The 19,953-nt window shown below is 36.4% G+C and overlaps 2 protein-coding genes across 4 annotated transcripts; both read left to right on the top strand.

Annotated features, from left to right (window-relative positions):
- Positions 1–3,419: 3,419 nt before the first annotated feature.
- On the top strand, positions 3,420–12,376 carry LOC105123092 (ADP-ribosylation factor GTPase-activating protein AGD3-like). The gene is made up of 19 exons (XM_011022569.1): positions 3,420–3,974; positions 4,474–4,550; positions 5,196–5,296; positions 5,543–5,613; positions 6,164–6,226; positions 6,635–6,679; positions 7,411–7,476; positions 7,567–7,614; positions 7,749–7,844; positions 7,934–7,975; positions 8,728–8,943; positions 9,037–9,168; positions 9,272–9,496; positions 9,664–9,750; positions 9,824–10,153; positions 10,718–10,863; positions 10,966–11,059; positions 11,210–11,700; positions 11,877–12,376. The coding sequence occupies exons 1-19, from the start codon at positions 3,930–3,932 to the stop codon at positions 11,989–11,991; spliced, it is 2,490 nt and encodes an 829-aa protein (XP_011020871.1). The 5' UTR covers positions 3,420–3,929; the 3' UTR covers positions 11,992–12,376.
- Positions 12,377–14,108: 1,732 nt separating this feature from the next.
- On the top strand, positions 14,109–17,956 carry CRN (Protein kinase superfamily protein). 3 transcript variants are annotated; one of them, XM_011022572.1, is made up of 3 exons: positions 14,109–15,807; positions 16,406–16,722; positions 17,548–17,956. In XM_011022572.1, the coding sequence occupies exons 1-2, from the start codon at positions 14,933–14,935 to the stop codon at positions 16,713–16,715; spliced, it is 1,185 nt and encodes a 394-aa protein (XP_011020874.1). In that variant the 5' UTR covers positions 14,109–14,932; the 3' UTR covers positions 16,716–16,722; positions 17,548–17,956. The 3 variants fall into 3 exon arrangements, with proteins under 3 accessions (XP_011020874.1, XP_011020873.1, XP_011020872.1); XM_011022571.1 differs by lacking the exon at positions 17,548–17,956 and having other exon boundaries at positions 14,109–14,244; positions 14,326–15,807; positions 16,406–17,122; XM_011022570.1 differs by lacking the exon at positions 17,548–17,956 and having other exon boundaries at positions 16,406–17,122.
- The last annotated feature ends 1,997 nt before the right edge of the window (positions 17,957–19,953 follow it).

The following is a 19,953-nucleotide window of genomic DNA, read 5'->3' as shown; positions in this document are numbered from 1 at the left end:
TATGGTAACATTAACTCGAGCCATGTTTTAAATTTGTTTTGTGAATATCAACTTTACAGATTAATATTCAAATGTCTATTTATAATTATAACTTATATCTGCTAGGCTAACTTTTTAATTTTTTTTATAACAATTCTATTTACATGGTCAATTTATCAATTATCAATAATGATCTATATTTATATAGTCTGTTTATCAATTCTCTTGTGATAAGCCCACTCATATCGTAGGTTGATCATTTCCTGATTAGTAATCTTTATTTATGTGATTGACTTATCAATTTTTTTATAATACTCCCTCTTGCATGGTCAACTCATCGATTTTTAATTGGTGGGCTAACTCGCGTGGTCAGCTTATCAATTTTCTTATAACAACCCCATTCACATAATTGGTTTATTGATTTTCAATTAACGGCCCTCACTTATATGATCAGTTCCCTTATTTATATGATCAGTTTATAAATTTTCTCATAATGAAACGTGACCGGCTTATCAATTTTTTTTAAAATTCTTTCTATATTTATCATTTTTGTTGTTTGAGATGAAAGACACAGCAATAATAAATAAATTAAAAACTATTATTTTTTAACAGAAATTTATAATACTTGTTGATCTACATAATTAGTTATTTTTTCTGATAACATCGTTTCACCCACAAATCAAGTCAGCTAATCATTTATTTCATAATTTCATTTAACTTTTTTCTCTTGTCAACATGTCTTCATGATCGACTCTATTATTTTGAATCTCCATAGTCTTTCTTGTAGTTATTTTTATTTCTTTTACTTATTTATATGTTAGTTGATATAAACTTGAGTATTTGACATCAAGGTGTATATTTTTTCCAAATTTCTATAATATAACCCATGCGCTTAAAATAAAATCCTATAATTCATTTACCTTTTAAATCAATTTCACTGCTTCACTTGTAATTCGCACACATGTCATCAAAATAACATGAAATTTCAAAAAATTTACTCAATTCCTTCTCCCTCCTATTCCCTCAAGTACTGTATTACCCTTGGATTTATTTTCAATTACCATCACTAATTTACTCTGTTCTTAATTGTTCCATTTTCATTACCTCTTTTACAAGAAACTTTACAGTTTTCCTAGATTTTCCTCACAAATATTAGGTGAAAAAACCATAGATGCACCCCCCCCCCCGGCCAAAAAAAATAAAAAAATAAATTAAATAACATGGATTAAAGGGTACGAGATACTCTACCAAGTAAGTTTGAACCCAATTTACCTTCTCCTGTACAAGTTTCTCCTCTTCTCTCTTTCAATTTTCTTGTTTTCTCTCATTAACCCTCACTTCCTTTTACTTAAAACACTCTCTAATCTTGTGTTCCCGAGTTTAATTGTAGTAATCTATACACGACAATCTAAACTTGGTCTGTACACAAGAGGTTTGGAGAAAAACAATGGAGAAAAGAAGAAGAAGCTCTCATTCTTTCATCAATGGCTAGCGGGGTGAATATAAAGGAGGAGGGCTGGAATTTTTCTCAAAATTATATTTTTGCCATCGACTCTTTAATCAATTCTAGGTAATTCTTTGTGTTTTCTATAAAATTTTATACTGACTTGGAACTTTGTATTTCTTAACTAACCTCTAGGAATTATCTTATACTAACTTGAAATAAATTTATTTATATTTCTCCACAAACCTTCACGAATTATCTCATCCTAAATTTACATTATTGATTATTTTATTATTATTTTTCCACATGAGAGCTCCATTATAATTGAAAATTTGTACTTACTTATTTTTATTCTCGACGCTAAAGGTGCATTACTAATGCTTTTTATTTTGTTTTATCTTATTAATTTATTTTATGAATTTTTAGATATTCATTTAAACTCGTTTATAATATACTCTACATTTATTTCATTTTTTAAAAAAAATTAGCCCGAGGTCTAAAAAGTTTTATCTATCAACAGTTTATTTGTTTTTACTTGTCCCAGATTGCGACTAATGTTCACTACAAAAAACTTGCAAAAACATTAATAACTTCTCGAACCCGTTACCGCAATGAAGCAGGGCAAGCAACTACTTCCATCTAAAATTTGATGCTCTGAACAGTCAATAAAAAGGCCAGCATCACACGAGGCAGGTGAAGTGATTTTAGATCAATTGACTAACCAAATTTCATATGATCGAGGTACATGGACAATTATAAAAAAATGATTTTCTAAAATAACATAAACTTTTTTTTTGGGTTGCTTACCCCACCACAGTACTTACTTTCAATTAATAAATAAATATACATATATATTCCGTTTGGACAGGCCTCCTGCCACGCTCGTGCAGCAACATCAAGTAACGAAGAGAGAAAAGAGATGATTGATTGACACCATTGATTCCCTTTGATCTGCTTTGTGGGAGAATAATCACCCTTTTTTTTTTTTTTTCTCGTACTTTCCATGCCACCTTCTGTATATGCTTGCTTGAATACATCTTGATATTATTATCTACAATGTCAAAGATGCATGACACATCTTAACTTACAAGACTGACGCGTTGATGCATGCAATTACTGGGACTCTCTTTCATTTATTTTAATGCATGCAATTACCACTCTCCAACAACTATTGCGTTATTAGTTAAGAAACTTTTATTTTCACGTAGCTTACAATCCATGCCAACATAAATGCTGAGTATAAAATATAATTATCCCGAGGTTTCATTTAAATGATAAAAAAACTTTTTCTTAAAAATAAACAGCAGGTTCCTGTAATTTTCTGGGTATTGTCAAGAGCACTTGGAAAACACGCATGGTGCCTCAACGGTGCGCGTGATTACCGAGTAGTCGTCGTATACGGGTCCCAGCAGCTCGAAGGAAGGAAGGATGCTTCTCCGTTTTTAAGATACGGAAGGAGGAAGAGGTATCGCTGTCACAAGTTTATTTAAGTTGTAATAAATATTTTGATTCCATTTTCTTGGTTTCTTTTTTCCTTTTCAGGGGTAGTACTTACTGGTGGTGCTATCATTTTCTTCGTGTCTCCACTCGAGAATGGTAAGCAGAGAAGAGAGAAATTTTGTCTGGGGCCCTCTACTTCCCATGCTGAGTGTGCTCGACAGCAGCATCTTTCAGATTCGATGCTCCTCTACCCCACGCCCAAAGCCTCCACTCAAACTCACCTTCTTATCATTTACTGGCTCCGTTGCTTAGGTACTTTGGTATTGACTGGTTGAAAAATACACGCGATTGTAAGGGCGTTGGTGAAACTGGTCTTCCATGCTTCTTTCTTACCGTGTAAAGGTAACCACTGTCAGTAGCTCTCAGACCGTTCGCAAGCTACTCGAATGGTCGCTGCTAAACGGCACCGTTGGATTTGAAGATTGAAACGACGTTGTTTAGTGGTAATCTTAATCCTCGAACTCTGTTAAAATCGCCATCTCTCCACTAAATTTGGCTCGCAAAACTGAAAAGTAGTCCCAATTTGGCCAAAAGAAAAATAAAAAGAATCCTAAAAAAAAAACAGAGACCCTCTCTCTCTCTCGGTGTGTTTAGTGCTTTTATCTATGCTTTTGTGCTGTTGTGTGAGTGTCTGTCCGTTCGACAATTCCAGGTTTTAATGAATGAAGTGGCTTGATAGATCCACTCAATTTCCAAGACTTCCTTAAACACACACAAATCTCGTGTTTTCTTTCCTCGCCTAGGGTTTCTTTCTTCTTCTTTTGTTCACTCTCCTAGGGTTTTTAAAAACCAGAATAAACAAACAAGCAAAAAAAGCTAGAAGATAAACAAATGTGTAAAAATAAGAGCTCTCTTAAGTTTTTGATTAGTATATTTTTATGAAGTGGCGATTGGGATCGGAGTGAAAGAGGGCAAGATCTCAAGTCAATTGTGATGATACTAGGTTCGATCGAGCATTTGTTGGAATGTTAATTAGAGTTAGTAGTGAAGAATCGAGGTATCAAAAATGCATTTCACAAAGCTCGATGACTCTCCTATGTTTCGAAAGCAGGTTTGTGCTCTTGCCTTCTCTCTCTTTCCGTGTGCTTCTCTTGTAAGGAATTGAAGCTTTGTTAAAGTAACCTCGATGATTGCCAGCTACTTGTAGCAGTGGTGTACATTTTTTCCCCTTCGATTTATCCAGTTGTTTTAATATTTTATTTAAGGGAAAATGAATTAGAACGTTTAATTGATTGTGTTTTGTTAAATACAGGGCATCTATTCAAGGAAAGAGAAATAAAATATCAATTGCTGTTGTTGTTATTTTATTAAAGGAAATTTTATTTGTGGAATGAATATCAGACAAATGTTTTAGTAATTTGTCTGATATTTAGGAGAAAATAGATCCGCGTTAATAATTCGGCTTTACAATTGCTACTCCAATATGTCTCCTGTTGATACTTTCCATTTATATTTTTTCCCCTCTAAAATATATTTTTCCAAATTTATTTTGCAATAAATTGCTTGTCCCGTAGTATAGCGGGCTCTTGATAATTTATTTGGTGGAGCAGATACAATCACTGGAAGAAGATGCTGAATCATTGAGGGAGAGAAGTTTAAAGTTCTACAAAGGATGTAGAAAATACACGTATGTTCTCTACGTTTTGGTTTTTGCTTTGATTGGCATTATAAAAAGAAAAGCCTCTATTCATAGTATTTAGCTAATTAAACGATGTTGGAATTTCCTTGCAATGTTTTATATTCTTATTTTTTTAGATCAGTTGACACTATAATAAAAGCTAGCAGCTTTTGCCTGTCACTCAAGTATTTGTAAACTACCCACCACTCTTTTAGACTTCTAGTTGCAAGTTGCATGTGGACCTGAATTGAAGGACCTATGCATTACAGGGCTCAGGATTCCTGGATTTGATTTTCTTGCTTCAGAACCCAGTTATTTAGATATAGACAGGAGTGCAGGATATGATTCCCAAAATTAAGAAAGCAAATTCATAGCTGAAACCTGAAACCGCGCCCCTTTTCTTATTCTTCATAGCACCCCGAGTACTGAAATTCATCACTAAGAGTCCCTGCTTAAAGATAAAACAGTTTTTATATTAATTTATGTTTTTTTAAGTTGGTCAAGTTTGTTCAAATATTCCAAGTTACTCAAGGATGTGAATCTGTTTGGCATTATATGCAGTTGCGTTTTCTTTCTTTCTCTCACTTATCTATGTTACAAGCAATGGGTTTGTGAAGAATTTACCTTTGTGCTCTTTTTTTTCCTTACTTGCAGTGAAGGGCTGGGGGAGGCATATGATGGGGACGTTGGTTTTGCTAGTGCTTTAGAAACATTTGGTGGAGGGCATAACGATCCTATTAGTTTGGCTTTTGGAGGTATTTTTACTTGAAATTCTATTTATTTGTTGTGGCCTAGATGATGGACATTTTTCTGTTGTGTCATTGGAGAGTTGCAAGCACCAAGACTTTTTCTTCTCTGTTGCTTGATTAGTTGTTGCCAATCAAGTGCCGTACTCATTTCAGTTTGTAGGATGTCTTAGTTCGCCCTGGTTAATCTTGGTAGTGTTGAAATTTTAATTGTGTTTATTGAGATTATTGATTGAACATCTTGTGCTAATGTAGGCCCTGTTATGACCAAATTCACCATAGCCTTGAGAGAAATTGGGACATACAAAGAAGTTCTCCGATCCCAGGTGACATTTTGTAATTTATTGCACTGAATGATTGACACAATAACATCTCTTCTTCTAGAAGTGATTCTGTTCTTATTGTTATAGCTTAAGCTTAGTTAATTGAACTTAAAAAAATGTGTCACTTCTGTTACAATTCCTGTACTTAGTTTGTATGCTGAAGTTTGTTGTCAAAGGGCAAGACTATTGCATACATGTCCAACTTCTTTTCCTTTACAACCCATTTGGGCACCTGATAAACGGGATCTTTCTAGATAACGTTTCAAATAGAGCAATAAAATAAGATCATTCATACAAGAACTTTTTGATCATAAAAACTTGTAATAAACTTCACATCTACTTGATAATCAGCTGGAGAAAGCATAGGCATCTAGTAATCCTGAGCTCAAATAGAGTATTTGAACCCATGCTACATAGAACACAGAATTTTAGGTACAATAGCGGGCATTTATTGAGCTTATCTGGAGAAAACGATCCAGTTCTTGCTCTTTCTTAAGAAAAAAGATGTTTTGTTCTCTGGTGTGACCTGAGCTCCTTTCCTTTTGCTTTTCAGGTTGAACATATGCTGAATGACAGATTATTACACTTTGTCAACATTGATTTGCTTGAGGTGAAGGTACTTAATATTGTCAAATGCCCATCATTGTCTCCTTATGATGGTCAATGAATGTCATGCAAATCTGGGGGGAAGGCCAAGCAACCAAGTTCATGCAAAATATAAATTTTGCAAGGCTGTGATGTGACTTTTCCTTATATTGTAACTTAAATATAGTACCATTTAGGATTGATTTATTGATAGCCATCCAACTTTCTGTGCTGCTCTCTCACATCAGATTCACATTCTCCAAATTGTTAGTTCAACTCTTGATTATTGTGAGATCTCTAAGGAGTTTTATGGTTTCCCTGTTGTGAAATTGCAAATTTGTTTTCATGGCTTCATTTGATGTGTCTGTACACTTTAATGCTCCCTAGTTCCTGGATATTGCGTTTAATTGCTACTTTAAAAAATCTTCTCTTAATGCAGGAAGCAAGGAAGCGTTTTGACAAGGCTAGCCTACTTTACGACCAGGTATTTCCCTCTTTATAAGATTTTAATATGCTGCCATCTTTTTAGATGCCATTTGATTGAAAGAACTTATCATGGTAATTTAACATTTTTTCAGAATAATTCTAGACTTTTAGTACCATTAACTATGAAGTTGACTGCTAGTCAGAAATGTTGGGATGAACCTCTAATGGTCTTTGTTCAGTCTAAGGAAATCTATGTATTGCAATAATGCTACAGTTAAGTTTATTATCATCCCAAGCTATCTCTGCAACCTGCAATGGTAAGTGAAGTCAAACACAGCATGCAATTGATTTGCACTACTTTTAGGCCGACAAATTTAATACACTAACTGGAATTGAGCTGAAATCTGCTGCATCACACATAAAAGAAAAGACACACACACACACACACATGTATCTTTATGTTGCTTTGGGAGGTAAGGTTTTAGTTTTCGAAGGATAATTGACTTTGTGCTACCAAAGCTCTGTTTGGTCTGGTATGTTACACATATTTCACCATGAGCTGTGGAATAGGAACTCGAGATGTGCAGTATCCACAGTAGCATGGATGTTGCATCATGTTGATGACTTGCTCATGCACTGTTAACTAGATTTTGGGGGTGTTCGAGTTGTTTACACATGGCCATTGCTAATAAGGGGGATATACAAAATGCAACTTGAGCCATGAAGTTCCATACTTGAATCTATGCAAAATAGTCTTTTGTTTGTAATTAATGTTCACATATGCGACAGGCTCGTGAGAAGTTTCTGTCACTGAGGAAAGGCACGAGGTCTGATGTGGCTATTCTTTTAGAGGAGGTATTATGATTTTGCTGCGGTTCTTATCTTTGGCTGTGATCTTGAATGTCCTCCATTTTATATTTCTAATTGAGTTTTGATATATACCAGGAGCTTCATAATGCAAGGGCTGTGTTTGAGCAAGCTCGCTTTAATCTAGTAAGTAAAACCCAAACTAGCTACTTCATCCACCACTCCTTTTTTTTTTGTAAAAAACTTAATATAGTTAATATTAACAATTATTCTGATGTTTCAAGAACTTGGATTTTATAATCTGCTCACTCTGCATCCAGGTAACTGCTATTTCTAATGTCGAAGCAAAGAAGAGGTTTGAATTTTTGGAAGCAGTCAGTGGGACAATGGATGCACATCTTCGTTACTTCAAACAGGTAGGACACATGGTGGTACTTCTGTACTTTATGGACTTACTTTAAACTTTATCATGCATGTGCTCATGTAAAACCTTTGTTGCTTGTAGGGCTATGAGCTTTTGCATCAAATGGAGCCATACATTCATCAGGTTTATTATTACTAAGTATTTCTGTAGATCACAGTCAACTCTTCCAATAGTCATGTCATTATATTCAAAATACGTGAAATCTGATTATTGTTTTTAGGAAGAATATGTTTTGTTCATACTTCCTGCCAAAAAAAAAAAAAAAGAGAAAGAAAGAATAAGAAGGAAAGAGAAGAAGAATAAAAGAATGATTATGCCATTCAGAAGCTCCATTGGATTTTAGTCATCAAACAACTTTGCCATTTAAGTGAGGGCTGACAAGGGAGCATGGTTAAAGGAGAGAATCAACCAACAATAATATGTGAGCTCTTGCCATCTTAGAAGCTTCACAATCTTGTGCTCCAATATAAATCTTAGCTTTTGGGATGTTTGAATGGTGAGGAAGGTTGGTGTGGTGGACCCTACTATTTTGAAGAGGCTCTATTTTATACAAGTAAATATTTGTGGATTGGCAAGTATGAGGATGTGTACAGAGGCGAGACTTTGGCAGGGTTGGTTGTCTCAATGACTAGCTAATATCTAAGTATTCAACTTGCATTTGTGTGCCTAAATTTGTTTGATGGGAATTGATTTTGGTTAGTTTTTAACTTTTCTGGACTTCCTACATGTCATTAATTTTGTATGTTGAACTGTAAAGTCTTGGGTGAACATGGCACAGGGCAAGCACAATGGTAAAGAAAAAAAAGAAAAAAAATGGCATCAAGTCTTTTCTTAGTTGACTCATGGAAACAAGACGTCTCTTGTTGTTTTTGCAGGTTTTGACTTATGCTCAACAATCAAGGGAAAGATCTAACTATGAGCAGGCATCTCTCAATGAAAGGATGCAGGAGTACAAGAGACAAATTGATCGCGAGAGTAGATGGTCTTCCAATGGTTCTAATGGATCTCCAAATGGAGACGGTATACAGGCCATCGGTAGAAGTTCACACAAAATGATAGAGGCTGTTATGCAATCCGCTGCAAAGGGGAAGGTGTGTAGAACTTTTACACCTACGAGGGAACTTTTACAGATCCAATTCTTTTCCAATTGAATTTTACTTCTAAAACAAGAAGCAAACTTTCAGGTTCAAACTATCAGACAAGGTTATCTGTCAAAACGATCCTCTAGCTTGAGAGGTGACTGGAAAAGAAGATTTTTTGTTCTTGATAGCCGAGGAATGCTTTATTACTATCGTAAACAGAGCAGCAAACCTTCAGTGAGTAATTATGTGAAAAATAAGTTTATTTATAGAGTGCTTGAAGTCTATTCTGTTCTTGATGCCTACTTGATTTTTTCATCATGCTTGATATGTTTTATAGGGTTCTGGCGGTCAACTTTCTGGTCAAAGGAACAGCTCTGAGCTTGGATCTGGATTGTTAAGTCGATGGCTTTCTTCTCACTATCATGGTGGAGTGCATGATGAAAAGTCTGTTGCTCATCACACCGTGAACCTTCTTACATCAACAATCAAAGTTGATGCTGACCAGTCAGATCTGCGATTTTGCTTCAGGATCATCTCACCAACGAAGAACTACACATTGCAGGTATGATGTGGGATGTATCTTGTATATGTGGCTTGTGAGTAAAAGCTGCCTTGCATTTTAAATATAATCACCGTTGTTGATTTCTGGCAGGGACGGATAAGATGTGTAATTAAGGATGTTGTCTGCAATAGATCCTTAACAATGCCTATTTATGCATGTCAGTGCAGGCAGAGAGTGCACTGGATCAAATGGATTGGATTGAAAAGATAACAGGGGTTATTGCTTCACTACTAAGCTCACAAGCTCCTGAGAGGGTAACTATTCGGAGCATTGTTGGCATTTTAATTCTCAAGACTTTTTTATGAGTGTAGTTTTGTTAAATTTCAGTGTCTCTCGGCTAGTCCCCTGGGAAGTGGTCATCATCGTTCTGCCAGTGAGAGTAGTTCATTTGAAAGTACTGATTTTGATCCTTCTGTTGATGAATATGCATCTGAGAGGAGCCATGCCGCCTTACATCATGAACGAGCATTGAGAAGTTCGCAACAGCAACGAACCAGTGCAGAGAAGCCAATTGATGTGTTGCAGCGAGTTTGTGGAAATGATAAATGTGCTGATTGCGGTGCCCCTGAGCCAGATTGGGCATCTCTAAATCTTGGAGTTCTTATTTGCATTGAATGTTCTGGTGTTCACCGTAATCTTGGTGTACATATATCAAAGGTAAACTTCTTTTCAAGTTTGGAAGATTTGATTTTTGGCAGTATTGCTTTGTGAGCCATGCTTATTTCTTAATAAACATTATGCCATTAATGTTGGAAGAAAGTGGGTGGTATCAAACGCTTGTTGGACAGCAATATAGACCAGTATCTGTGAAAGCTGCTTCGAGCAGTTAGAATAATCATTAAATAAAGCAGTTAACTATCATTTTCCTTCATTCACACCAGATTCAGTAGCCTGAAGAATATTAGCTAGGTGGACAGACTTTGGGATGACTTGATTGACTTGTCAATTACTACTGTTTTTCACTTTTCACTTTATCAACAACCAGAAGATTGTATGCTGGTCCTGAGCGTCTATCTCTTTCATCTTAAAATAAATTGGCAAAGTTGCTGTATAATTGGATAATTATCTTAGCAGATTAGACAGGGTTTCAGCATATGCTGATTGTTATGGACAGCACTATTCTTGAAGGTGCTCTGGTTATGTCCATTGTTAATTCCTAATGGTGATATTAATATTGTCTGTTCATCGGTCCAGCTCTTAATCTGTTGAATTTAATTGCAGGTAAGGTCTCTTACACTCGATGTCAAGGTGTGGGAGCCATCAGTCATAAGTTTGTTCCAGTCTCTGGGAAATGCCTTCGCTAACTCAGTCTGGGAGGAATTATTGCAATCAAGAAGTGCCGTGCAGGTTGAACTCATCCCCACAGGGTAAAGAACCATGATTGAAATTAACATTCCCATTTATCTCAAGCTGTATATAATTACTTCTATTACTCGTTGCTAATATTCATGAATGTTCTGTGGGTGAAGCTTGTTCAAGTCTGATAAACCACAGCTGCTCTTTATCGGCAAACCCAATCCTGCCGATTCTATATCTGTAAAGGAGAAGTTTATCCATGCAAAGGTTTAACTAATAACTTTGTCCCTACTTCTAGAATCTGTTCTTTTAGTTGCGGATAATTGTTCATGGTTTTTTTCTTTTTTATGATTGGGATAAGCTATTGTGGACATGTTAGAACTTGGAAGTGAAATCTTTGTTTCCTTTGGATGACAGTATGCAGAAAAGGTATTTGTTCGCAAGCCTAGAGACAACCAAAATAGTCAATCAGTGGCCCAACAGATCTGGGAAGCTGTTCGTGCCAATGACAAGAAGGCTGTATACCGTCTTATTGTTCATCATGAAGCAGATGTCAGTGCTGTGTATGAGCAAGCATCTTGTAGCTCTTCCCTAACACTTGCCAAAGCGATGCTATTGCAAGAGCAGACAAACCCTGAACAACTCTCCAGCTACTCAGCGGGGAATTCATTGGATAGGTCTTCCACTAGCTCTTTAAACTTTGCAGGGTCAAGTGAAGGCCTGACCTTGGAGGATCTAGATGGTTGTACCTTGCTTCACCTTGCTTGTGAAACAGCCGATATTGGCATGCTAGAACTCCTCTTACAGTATGGTGCGAATATAAATTCAACCGATTCTAGAGGTCAGACACCGCTCCACCGTTGTATTCTCAGAGGCAGACCTTTCCTTGCAAAATTGCTCCTCTCAAGGTGAATTTTACTAATCTATGTCTTGTCATGATTACATCACGCATGTGCCGTACAGTTTATCACTTACCATCTTTGATAAGCGCATCACTCTGTCCAGCATGCTTCCTACAAGGGAAAAAAAAAGCATTATTAAGATCTGTGAAATGCTTTACTAAATTGTCCTAATGCATTTGCAGGGGAGCGGATCCACGAGCTGTTAATGGTGAAGGTAAGACCCCGCTCGAGCTTGCCATAGAGTCCGGCTTTGATGAGAGTGAGGTCCTTGCATTATTATCAGACTCAAATGGTTGACATGCTCAAGAGAGGAATATATTTGATTGGTGACTACAATGAGGCTGGAGAGTTGAAACATAAATTGGCTGTGGTATTATGCTTTTTTTTTTTTTTGTAAGTATATTTTTAAGTTTAATCTCCATTGAAGATGAAAGCAGGGTTTGAAATAGAGGAGAGTGGTAGGTTGGCCTGCCTGCCCCAGGGGCATCTCTGCAAAATTAGTCGGTGAAGATTGTATTGATAATCTCCCCCTGGTGAGAACGAAAGGGTCTGCTATGTGAAATGGTTTTGTTTAATCAACTTGTTTTGTTACTTTTTGTGGTGTAGCTGAGAGGATTTAGGTTTAGGGCATTGTGTATTTGTACATTTGATTTATTCTAGTGAGGCTTTCTTGTGAATGGAAGTTTGCACCACCCAGGAAAAAAAAAAAAAAACCCTCAAATTTTTTAATTAGAATCAAGTGCTAGATAAATGCCGTGGAATTGAACTGAAAGCCAACTTTTATAGTAACTTGAGAGAATTGAACTGAGAAATTTGGAACAGTCCCCAGCAGTCTCTGATTGACTAAACACTTGAACGTACCTGACAGGCATGAGCAGGTTAAAGAAAAGCCCTGGTATGATGACCAGCCATATCTCTGATGACCTGATACGCGGCAGTGCTGTCAGACTTGAGAAAGGGAGCCGGTTCGTGATTGATTGAGGAAAGAGTAGTTAGGATTGAGGGAGTCAATTGAGGGAAACGTTCCACCTGATGATAAAAGAAAAGGGGGTGAAAGGAACTGGTCCTCCCTGAAATTGCTCTGCCCAGGTCCGTGTTCCCAACCGTTCAAGGGAGGTGTTCTCTGCAATACGACACTGTAATGAGTTAAGCACCAAAGGGGACTGGTTAACGTTAACAATTAATAACTAACTCTAACGTTAATAATTAACACTTAACTCACCTTGTTAATTAGTGGGCAATGCTATAATTATTACTTGAGTACTACCAATGACAGATGAGGGTGACAGTATTAAGGTTAAACATGTCGTTGTCTTGGATAGAAAGATGATGAAGAAAAGCAACCGTGCACTTGTGAAGAGGCTTATCCAACAAACAAAATTATTTGAAGAGGATGCCACTTGGAAAGAATTAGAAGAATTGTCCGAACAATTTTCAGAATTCAAAATTGATTCTTGACGAAATGAATTTTTCGATATATATATATATAAAGAAGGAAAGAACGACAGGGAAATGCACTTCTTATCGGGTGAAGAAAAGAAGTATACAATTACAAATCCTACGATAAGACAGTGGCATTTGTTTAATAATCATAAAAAGTAAAAACCTCATTCCAGCACAGATTCCCGCGATGTTCCTTCCTTTCCATATCAACGGTCAAGATCTCATCAAGACATCAACAAATGAACTCCTCCTTTACGCTGTCCCTCGCTCGCTCGCACCCAAACAGTTCGATGTTTCGCTTTCGGCCTGACAAGAGGGATGCCTGTCCTTACATGGCTATGGACCCAGCTCTGCTCTGGTCTTCTGAAAGGCGGGAAGGGAAGGGAACCCCAAGTTTTAGGATTGTTGAGGATGGATTTAAAATTGTATTCAATTTATTTTTGGATATTTTATAAATTAAAAAATATGATCTATTCAATTTTTTTTTAATTTGGGCTGCTTGAATATAATATTAGACAAACTTGTTAATTATAATTATCATGATACCTTAATTATAATTTTCATGCCTTAAATTATTACATCTTTTTACTCGGGTAAAAAGATAAACTACCTTTAATTATCTTAAAAAAATTACTAGAAAACCCAATAACAAGGAATTTAAAGAAAAAATATTTTTAAATAAAATAAAAGTAAATTTTAATTCTGTATCTTATTAAATGTACAAGCAAAAAAATAAAATAATATATAAGTTAAATCGAGTTAATTAGATTTAAAAATATATAATTTATTATTTAATCCGCAATATTTGTTTTAAAATTTTTTAATTTATTATTATTAATACTATTTATATTTTCCGAGTTTGATGAATCATCAAATAATACAAATATTATAAACGAAATCTTGTTCTTTTTTTCTTACACCCCAACCAAGTTTTGTCCTCATGAGAAAGAGAAAGAAAAGGAAGATTGAGAGTCCCCTTCCCTCTAGAGAGAGAGAGAGAGAGAGAGAGAGAGAGAGAGAGAGTATCGCACACTGAATGTGTTGTTTATTTTCTAGAGAGAGAAACTGAAAAAAGAAAGAGACTCCCATAGGAGGAGGCTTTAGCTAGTAAGTAGCTGCTGTAGTTCTTTTTTGTTTCTCTACCTGCTACTTTTAGTATTATATTAACTGTTTTCTTCTTTATAATAGCAAGTAGTTGAGGGCCTTTTGATTTTGTTCTTGAGGTGGTCAAAGAAAACGAATAGTCACTACTCTGACTTACTATTAGAATAAAAGAAGATTGTATCATTTCTGAAGTTTTTGTGTTTCTGGGTTTGTTGAAGACCTTTTCCTTTGTGAAATGTGGTGTATTTTGGGGGCAGTAACCAATGCGTGCAGTGTGAGTGCAGCTCTCTTAGTGTGAAATTCACCGAAGAAGTGGGAATCAGTGACGTTAAGATTCTTGGTTTCTTTCTGGTGAAGATTTTGAGTTGGGATTCGATTTTTATCTCATATTATCCCTTAGTTTCCAACACTTGGAAAAAAAGTTCTCTTAACAAATATGGCTTCATATATATGATGGGGTTTCTTTAAGAAACTGGTCCTCTTGAAACTCGCTGGGTTTCTCGTTTTCAAGCTCCTTGGAGTTGGTGTCCTTGAGAATGCCAAAGATTGAAGCTTATGATTAATGGTCTTGGGTTTAAGCGAGAATCTTGAGTTATAAGGAGTATTGAAGATGTGGGTTATGGAGATTTTGTTGAGCTTGTGGTATCATTTATAGGGTCCTGTGGGAGGTCTTGAGGCCTTTTAGGTCCTAATGGAGAAAAGAAGATATAGTCTTGGAGTTAGCAATAGCACAGTCACAGCTTCACTGCCTTTTCTGTTCGTTCTTTGCTTGTACTGCGCAAGTGTACAATGTCAAGAAAGTAGTAAAGTCACACCTCCATCTCCTTCTACTCCAACCCAATCCAAGAATGGACTCAAGAGAATACTTGTAAGCATCTTCTTAGGAGTCTTGACTGGATTAATAGGAGCCGTTGTTTTTGCTTTTGTAGTCCGTTTCTTGGTCCGGTACATGAAGAGAACTCCGATTCTCAAAGGCCCAGTTATATTTTCTCCAAAAATCACTCCTAAAAGTCTTCAATCAGCTCTTGAAAATGAGAATCAATTGCTAGGTTCAAGCTCCAATGGAAAGTATTACAGGACTGCACTGGACAATGGGCTAACCATTGCTGTCAAGAGGTTCGAGCCATTTGAGATTGGCTCCCCTGAGAGGCAGAGCAAATCAATAAAGAGAAGGATACAGCAGGAGCTGGAAATGCTAGCTAGTTTGAGACATCGGAATCTGATGAGTTTAAGGGCTTATGTTCGCGAGCCAGATAGGTTCTCTTTGGTTTATGATTATGTGCCAACCGGGAGTCTTGAAGATGCAATGAATAGAGTGAGAGAGAATGAGTTGCAACTTGGATGGGAAGTTCGGCTTCGGATAGCCGTTGGGGTTATTAAAGGGCTCAGGTATCTTCATTTTGAATGCGCCCCTCAGATTTTGCATTATAATTTGAAGCCCAGGAATGTGATTTTGGATGCTGAGTTTGAACCAAGGTTGGCTGATTTTGGACTGGCTAAGCTTACGCCTAATTTGGATAGAGCTACGTCTGGATATAGTGCTCCTGAGTGTTTCCAAGATTGCAGGTACATGAAATTAATTTTCTGCACTTCTATTCAGCTGTAATTATGATATGACTCGATGACTTGTAATTGTAGTACTTAAAAGTTCAAACATGTGGGAGCTTCATCTTCATCACTATGCATGGTCTCTGCATCAGAATGGTTTCTAATTATTGCGTTTCTTTTGGCAGCTTAATAATCTGATAGTTAATTATATTAACGTTAATGTTTAACTTGCTTCATGGTTCTCTTTGGTGTCTTTGAAGATTCAACTGTTTTATTAGACTGTAATCAAGATGAATCATCTGACTAAAGTGAAAGCTAATCTCGCTAATAAACGAATGGGAAGCAAATGGAATTCGCTAAGCACCTTTATAAACAAAATCAATCTCTCTTAGCTAAAGTGCCTTTGAGAGGTCTCCACCTGGTATGCTTTTATTGGCATTTCTTGATGCTAATTTGCTGGGGTTTAGAATGTGTTCAGCCATGATCTCTAGCCTTTATTTTTTTTACGATATGCATGATTGCTTTCTTTTATTTCTGATGCATGCTTTGTTTTAAAGCTAAAACTTCTTTATGTGGTTATATAACAAAGATGAATGGATATTTCCAATTTCGATAGGTACTCGGATAAAAGTGATGTTTTCAGCTTTGGGATGATATTAGGTGTTTTGCTAACTGGGAGAGACCCTACAGATCCATTCTTTGGGGAAACAGCTAGTGGGGGTAGTTTGGGTCGTTGGCTTCGACATTTGCAACAAGCAGGGGAGGCGCGAGAGGCGCTTGATAAGAGTCTTCTTGGGGAAGAAGTTGAGGAAGATGAGATGCTTATGGCAGTGAGAATTGCTGTTGTTTGTCAATCAGAAATGCCTGCAGATAGGCCTTCAAGTGACGAGCTTGTCCCCATGCTATCCCAACTGCACAGTTTTTAAAGGAAATGTAAGTAAAGTCGCAAAAAAACACAGGTCAAATTGGAATTTTGTTGAGTTCTTGGTTTGCAGTTCATGTGGACCAACTCTTTTCTCAGATTGGTAAAGTGGTCATGACGTGGAGCCCTATGGTTGCTTTTTTTCTTTGGTTTCCACCAATTCTTGAAGTTGTAAGTTCTGCTAATTATCATACAGTAGTTTGCAGTGTTGTATACCTAACCAGTGCTGTGACTGAAGATTGGTAAGTCAAGGAGGTTACTTACTTTAGAGGAAAAAACTCATCATCAATCGACTAAGTGGGACACGATCTGCATTATCGTGTTCTCTCTTCTAACGATGGTGGGATTGTGTTGGCTGTCTTTGTTTGAACGAAGCTTTTTTGAAATTGCACGTCCTTTTACCTTAAAAAATCACGCGGTTCTCTGTTTATCTACTTTGTCAATTAAGGGTGCTGTCAATTCCAAAGCAACAGGAACCTTTAAACTTTATTGCATCAAATTAGATCCAATTGTTGATTGATCTTTGTTGAATGTTGCTTGTGTAGGCAACTTGTCAATGTTCATGAAACCTTTAAACTTCACTGCATCAGATAGAACAAGGGTGGAAGTAGATTTTATTGCATATGCAACGTGTCAATACATGCTTGGCAATATGCCTTTTCATGTGGGAACTTGTTTGAGTTTGGAACGGCCATTTTAATATCGCAAGACCATCGAAACTGTTTTTTTGTTTTTTTCATTTCATTGAAGTTGAATGCAGTGCAGTTTATTCTTGCGTTTCTCCTTTCTGGGTTAAGAAGGGCACCTTTTCCTTGCCTTTTTAATTCACTAAAGAGCTAGAATATCTTCTTCATGTGGACAGTTCACGCATGCATGTTACTACCACCAATAAAGCTCTGCAGCATATATTATAGTATGAGCTTAGCTGATCTTAATGGTTTGGAATCATTAACTCCAGCTGTGTCTCCTGTAAATGTCTTTCTGGGATTTCTCCTGTTTATATTGAAGAGTGAATGTTGATGGGATGAGCCCAGCAGTGAGTATGTATATGGTAAAATGTACCTGATGATGTGGGCATGCCTTGGGAGCATGAAAAGCTTGCAAAAAAGCATGAAATGGGATACCGAGAGATCGGAAAGGTCATGCTTCCGGGACCAAAAGCAGGAACATGGTGCGATAGGCTTTAAGTTGAGTAATAATAGAAAGTGTCAATTTGCCCTTACAGCTGTCAATACACGGGCACTTGCTGCGTTATTCGGAAACGCGCAAACGGTGTTTTACAAAAAGAAAAAAAATTATTAAATTTTTTTTTATATATATTTTGATGTCGCTTTTAATATATTTTTATATAAAAAATATTTTAAATAATAATAATAATATTAGCATGCCAGATAATCCCTAAATTTTCATGCAAGGCCGGGTCACCGGCTCCTAGCAACTCTTCCTGTTGCCATTTTGTCGTTTGTGTGATGTATTTTTTTTTTTTTAGATGGATATTTCAGACTCGTTGACATAATTGATCCAAAGTTAATTATTGCATTGGAGGATGCTAAAATGATACGTCTGTGATATCGACCAGTGTGCAAAGTGCAAACCATGTCGTCTGGTTTCAATGATGGCACGGGGCTCTTCTTCTCCTTTTCTTTTTAACAGATTAGGTACCCGAGGTTTTTTTTTTTCTTTAAATTAATTTTTTATATTTTTATATTGTTTTGATATAATAATATTAAAAATAAATTTAAAAAAATAAAATAAAAAAATATTATTTTGATTAATTTTTAAATAAAAAATAATAACTACTATAATGCTAAATATTAGCATTATGTGTTATCATAGCAAGGGTGTTTTGTTTTGGTTTATTTCATTTGATTTTTAATTTTTTCATTATGATTTTTCATAAACTTGGGTTAAAGATACGAGCTTAAAATATCAAATTCTCTTTTTGTTTTTTCGGATTTCGATATTTGCTAGCAAATAAATCGAACTACATTTAAAATCAAATTATCAAATCAAACAAACCAGAACTAAATGAATTAATTTATGGTAGAATGGTTCTCCATGAACACAAAAGGAAGATAGAATTACAACGGCTAGGTGCTTGTTGGCAACGCGGTGCTCTGTTGAAAGTTTTATATTTTGATGCTTTTAATGAGGTCTGTATTACCAAACTTAGTGGCTTCAAGCTCTAATTCCACACACGGTTCATAGAAAGTGCAGGCAGCCATATTTCTGGCACCACCACTTGTCCCTCCTGTAACACCTAACAAAAGCTTGGCTTCGCCACAGAGGGCCGTCTCGAGGTTACGGACTCCCAAATGCCCCCCGATCAAATGCAAGTTCCCCAGTGGCAAACGACACCTCAATAGTTGATTACAGCTCCTTTTCCGCGCATGTTCTGTCCTCCATCACCCTCAGTTTCCTTTCTTGAACTTTAGAAGTTATGATTAACAATTTACTTTCTTTACATGTTTTGTCCAGGGTTTTCCCAGCTGAGGCTTGTGAGACAATAGGAGGGGAAGCTTGCGATGTTGACATGTATCTTGAAGTGAAGCTCAAACCAGATGCTAGAAATACTCCTCGCAGCACTTCACAGCAGATTGACAAAGAATATTTAGAGTACAATTGTCCCAAGACGTAAGACCTTAGGATCCCATTTCTCATTTTACAAGTTTTAAAGATTTGCAACTAGAAGAATTGAACAAAAAATCTGAGATTCTAACGAGGATTTTTTTTTTCATTACAGGGTGTTCCAAGAGGAGGCTTGTGATGATCTTGGAGGAGAGTTCTGTGACCCTGGATATCAGGGATGAGTTTACTAGTAATATCTTATCAAGAATAATAAATACGAGTGTCACCCTACCATGTTCGTGACTTCCTTTTCTTTGACTCTCTGAATATGAATCTTGAGTCTTTTGGTAGCGTCCATACTAAAGTTCTTGGAAGTGAACTTATTGTGAATTTAGCTTTCTATACTATCAAATATTCTTGTGCACTGTGATGCGCGGGGCTGGAAATGATTATGAAGTTAATAGAGAGGAAAAATGATCATTTCAAGTTCAGGTTATGTCAGTTGCATCTGATATTGAAACTACGCGAAGCATTCTAACGAACCAAGCCACAGCAGAAGTGCGAGTTTGTGGCTTGCATTTGACCGAATTCACATTTCATCTTGTAAAATGTGGTGACAATTTTAATGAAACTAGAAGCGCGACTGAGGGTAAAAACAGTGCAAGAAGAAGAAA

The sequence above is a fragment of the Populus euphratica genome, unplaced genomic scaffold, assembly GCF_000495115.2.
Source record: "Populus euphratica unplaced genomic scaffold, PopEup_1.0 scaffold8.1, whole genome shotgun sequence".
Classification (NCBI taxonomy): Eukaryota; Viridiplantae; Streptophyta; class Magnoliopsida; order Malpighiales; family Salicaceae; genus Populus; species Populus euphratica.
This window is presented reverse-complemented; position numbering and strand designations above follow the sequence as displayed.

Coding starts and splice junctions, on each gene's coding strand:
- LOC105123092 (XM_011022569.1), top strand. CDS start 3,930: ATGCATTTCACAAAGCTCGATGACTCTCCTATGTTTCGAAAGCAG. Junction 7,976..8,727: donor TGGAGCCATACATTCATCAG/GTTTATTATTAC, acceptor TTGTTTTTGCAG/GTTTTGACTTATGCTCAACA. Junction 9,169..9,271: donor AACAGAGCAGCAAACCTTCA/GTGAGTAATTAT, acceptor TATGTTTTATAG/GGTTCTGGCGGTCAACTTTC.
- CRN (XM_011022572.1), top strand. CDS start 14,933: ATGGAGAAAAGAAGATATAGTCTTGGAGTTAGCAATAGCACAGTCACA. Junction 15,808..16,405: donor GAGTGTTTCCAAGATTGCAG/GTACATGAAATT, acceptor CAATTTCGATAG/GTACTCGGATAAAAGTGATG.